This window comes from Wolffia australiana, chromosome 5, assembly GCF_029677425.1.
Source record: "Wolffia australiana isolate 7733 chromosome 5, ASM2967742v1".
Taxonomy (NCBI): domain Eukaryota; kingdom Viridiplantae; phylum Streptophyta; class Magnoliopsida; order Alismatales; family Araceae; genus Wolffia; species Wolffia australiana.
In genome coordinates this window covers 1,505,338-1,509,101 of record NC_135839.1, presented here as the reverse complement: position 1 = coordinate 1,509,101, position 3,764 = coordinate 1,505,338, and the positions used below count along the sequence as shown (strand labels likewise).

General features: G+C 51.6%; 1 protein-coding gene across 1 annotated transcript; it reads left to right on the top strand.

The window, feature by feature from the left end:
* Positions 1-232: 232 nt before the first annotated feature.
* On the top strand, positions 233-2,994 carry LOC144702946 (putative mitochondrial protein AtMg00860). The gene is made up of 2 exons (XM_078574975.1): positions 233-389; positions 2,576-2,994. The coding sequence occupies exons 1-2, from the start codon at positions 233-235 to the stop codon at positions 2,992-2,994; spliced, it is 576 nt and encodes a 191-aa protein (XP_078431101.1).
* Positions 2,995-3,764: the final 770 nt, after the last annotated feature.

The window sequence follows — 3,764 nt, the reverse complement described above, 5'->3', positions numbered from 1 at the left end:
TGCGTACCCCCCTCACCGGGAACGAGATTATCCAGCACCCTCCCCATCACCATCGAGACGACCTCAACCCGATGAATACCCTGAGGAGCGACCACTCTATCATCCGGCACCACGGCGAGACGCTAACTACGAGGAACGACCGGATCCTGTTTACCCGTGGGACGCACCAAGCCGCCCACCCGCTTGTCGTCATGAAGACGAGCATGAGCGGGGTCGAGAGGCACATCGCGCAATGATCCGAAAGAGCGTCAGGATCGAGGTGCCCATCTTTGAAGGGTCACGGAACCCGAAGGACTACACTGATTGGGAGTCAGACCTGGAAAGTTATTTCCAGTGGTATGACATGGATGACGACTTGTGCGTAGCATACGCTGAGGCTAGACACGGAGGTCAAGCGAAGATATTTTGGAAGAATGAGAAGGAAGCAGCTAGATGACAAGGAGATCCACCGTTCACATGGGAGGAGATGTCACGAAAGCTGAAGGATAAGTATATCCCAAAGCTTTACATGACACGACTCATGTTGAAATGGATGGACCTTAAGCAAGGAAGGCGAAAGGTCTCCGACTTCATCGAGGACTTTGAGGAGTATAGGATGCGATGCAAATTTGTGGAAAGCCCACAGATTCAGATCGCATTTTTCGTCCATGGACGCCGCGCCCCGACCTAGGAGCTCGGGTGCTAGAACAGAACCCCTCGACCGTTGACCTAGCTTACAGTCTCTTTGAGAGCATTGAGCTTAGCCACGATGATGTAGTGTCGTCTACGTCCTCGTCACCCTAACCCGCTCCTTCGTCCGCCACATCATCGACGACCCGTACCGCCACCACCTGGAGCAGGAGTAGTACCGTCACTCCCCGACCCTCGGCTCAGCCGACGACACCAATCCCGGCACCTACGCCATCCACACGATCAGCCATCTCCACGGCTAGAGCCCCGAATGCTCCACGCGAGCCGACCCAGTGCTTTAAGTGTAAGGGCTTTGGGCATCGACGGACCGACTGCCCCACCCTTATGGTTATGGACATACACAGGCAACCGGTGGAGGATTAGCTCGAAGACGATCTTGAAGTGGATGAGTATCCTGCCGAGTGCTCGGACGTGAGGATGTGGATGATCCGCTGGGGTACATCCAAATCACGTCGATCACAACGCCCGCGACATACCCCGACGCTACCTTGGATACCACCGGAGCTAGGAGCGTCTCCGACAGTACCCGAGCAAACCTCGCCCAGCCTAGTACTATATTAGCCACTCGACCAGTCGACGTCGCTGAGCGCACGTCGATCTTCTACACCTACGTCAAAATTGGTGGACATACCTACAAGCTTATGGTCGACACTGGGAGCTGTATAAACGGCATTTCTGAGGACACCACTACTCGCCTTGGACTTCCTTTGCTTCCTCACCCTACTCCTTACAATGTGTCGTGGATCGACGCATCAACCATCTCGGTGAAGACGTAGTGTTACGTGCCCCTGAGGATGAGCACGTACGATGAGAAAGTCCTATGCGACGTACTACCAATGAAAATTGGTAGTATCATTCTCCGAAGACCTTGGTTGTACGATCACGACGTACAACTCTCGGGAAGAGTAAACACGTGCTCTTTCATCTATGGAGGTCGAAGGTTTATATGGTATCCCTCGGTACGGCTACCATTCTTTCCCCTGCAGTCCACGACGGCACCACCCCGTGCTACCTCCATCGCCATTATCACTAATGGCTTCATCTTCTGGCGCGAATTGGAACATGACCAGGAGATATCTCCCATATGTTACGCCGTTGTACTATCAGGCGCGACTACTGAGTCGGAGCCCGAGACTCTACACCCAGAGGTCACCCAACTCCTCGAGGAGTATATAGAAGCCTTCCCGCCGAGCTGCCGAGTGAGCTCCCTCCCTTGCGACACGTCCAGCACACCATTGACTTCGTCCCGGGAGCCACTCTCCCTAACCTTCCCCATTATCGGATGGACCCAGTAAAATACGAGGAATTATACTCCCAGGGGAAGGACCTCCAAGCTAAAGCTTAATCAGAGAAAGCCTTAGCCCATGTGTCGTGCCAGCACTGCTCGCCCCGAAGAAAGATGGCACTTGGAGGATGTGCTGCGACTCGCGAGCCATCAACAAAATAACGGTGAAGTACCGTTTTCCCATACCTCGCGTCCAAGACTTATTCGATGAGATGGTAGGCGCGTCTATCTTCTCCAAGATAGACTTACGGAGCGGCTACCATCAGGTCAGGATAAGGCCTGGGGACGAGTGGAAGACGGCATCCAAAATAAAAGATGGCCTTTTTGAATGGAATGTAATGCCGTTCGGATTATCGAACGCCCCTAATACCTTCCAACGTTTGATGAATGAGATACTTAGGCCCTTTATTGGCAGATTTGTCGTCGTATATTTCGACGACATATTAGTATATAGTAAAACACGAGAGGAGCATGCCCAGCACTTACGGCATGTGTGTGTAGCTCTACGCCAAGAGAAGTTGTTTGCACACCTGAAGAAGTGCAACTTCTTCACCTCCTAGGTTTCTTTCCTCGGATTCATCCTATCTTCACACGGAGTAGCCCTCGACCCGTCCAAGATCGACGCCATCGTCTCCTGGCCCAAGTTGAAAAGCATACACGACGTTCGTAGCTTCATTGGCCTCGCAACCTTCTATCGAAGGTTTATTCTGGGATTTAGTGGAATTATGACGCCTATCACCGACATCCTCAAAGGGGAAAAATTCGAATGGACCTCTTCCGCTGATCAGACCTTTGAGCTTCTCAAGAAGCACATGACCGAGGCCCCAGTCCTCAAGCTCCCAGACTTTAACAAGGTATTCGAGGCTGCATGCGATGCATCCGGCGTCGGAATTGGTGGAGTACTTAGCCAAGAGGGGCACCCCATCGAGTACTTCAATGAGAAGCTGAATGATACTTGGAAAAGATACGACAATTACGACCGAGAGTTCTACACTCTCGTGCAGTCCTTGCGCCATTGACGCCATTACCTACTCCCCAAGGAGTTTGTCTTATATTTGGACCACGGAGCCCTTCGACACTTACACGATCAGAAGAAGGTTAGCGACTGTCATGCTCGATGGATTTCCTACCTTCAGTATTTTACCTTCGTCATACGACACAAGAAGGGAAAGGATAATATCATCGCCGACGCCTTGAGCCGACGATCACTAATCGTTAATATTATGAAGACACAAATCCTCAGATTTGAAAGGATCCGAGATGACTACGCCGAGTGTCCAGACTTCTCGAAAGTCTACTCCTTCCTCACGGACGCGACCACCCCCAGGTCGAGAGACTACTATGTAGACGAGGGCTACCTATTTCGTGGTCGACAGCTTTGCATACCTCGAACTTCAGTTTGAGATTTTCTTATTCACGAGACTCACGCTGATGGTCTGAGTGGCCACTTTGGGACAAACAAGACTATCCTCGCACTCGAGGATAAATTCTATTGGCCTTCAATGAAGAGAGACATCGGGAAATTCATCTCACGATGTCTTATCTGCTCTCGCGCGAAGCTCACGAAGCAAAACACCGTACTATACACGCCACTACCGGTCCTAGAGAGACCATGGGAAGACGTCAGCCTAGATTTTGTTTTGGGGCTGCCCAGAACCGCGAGGCACCACGACTCGATTATGGTTGTGGTAGACAGATTTTCAAAGATGGCACATTTCATCCCGTGCTCGAAGACCTCGGACGCCTCTCACATCACCTGCCTCTTTTTCGACTACATCGTCAAGCTTCA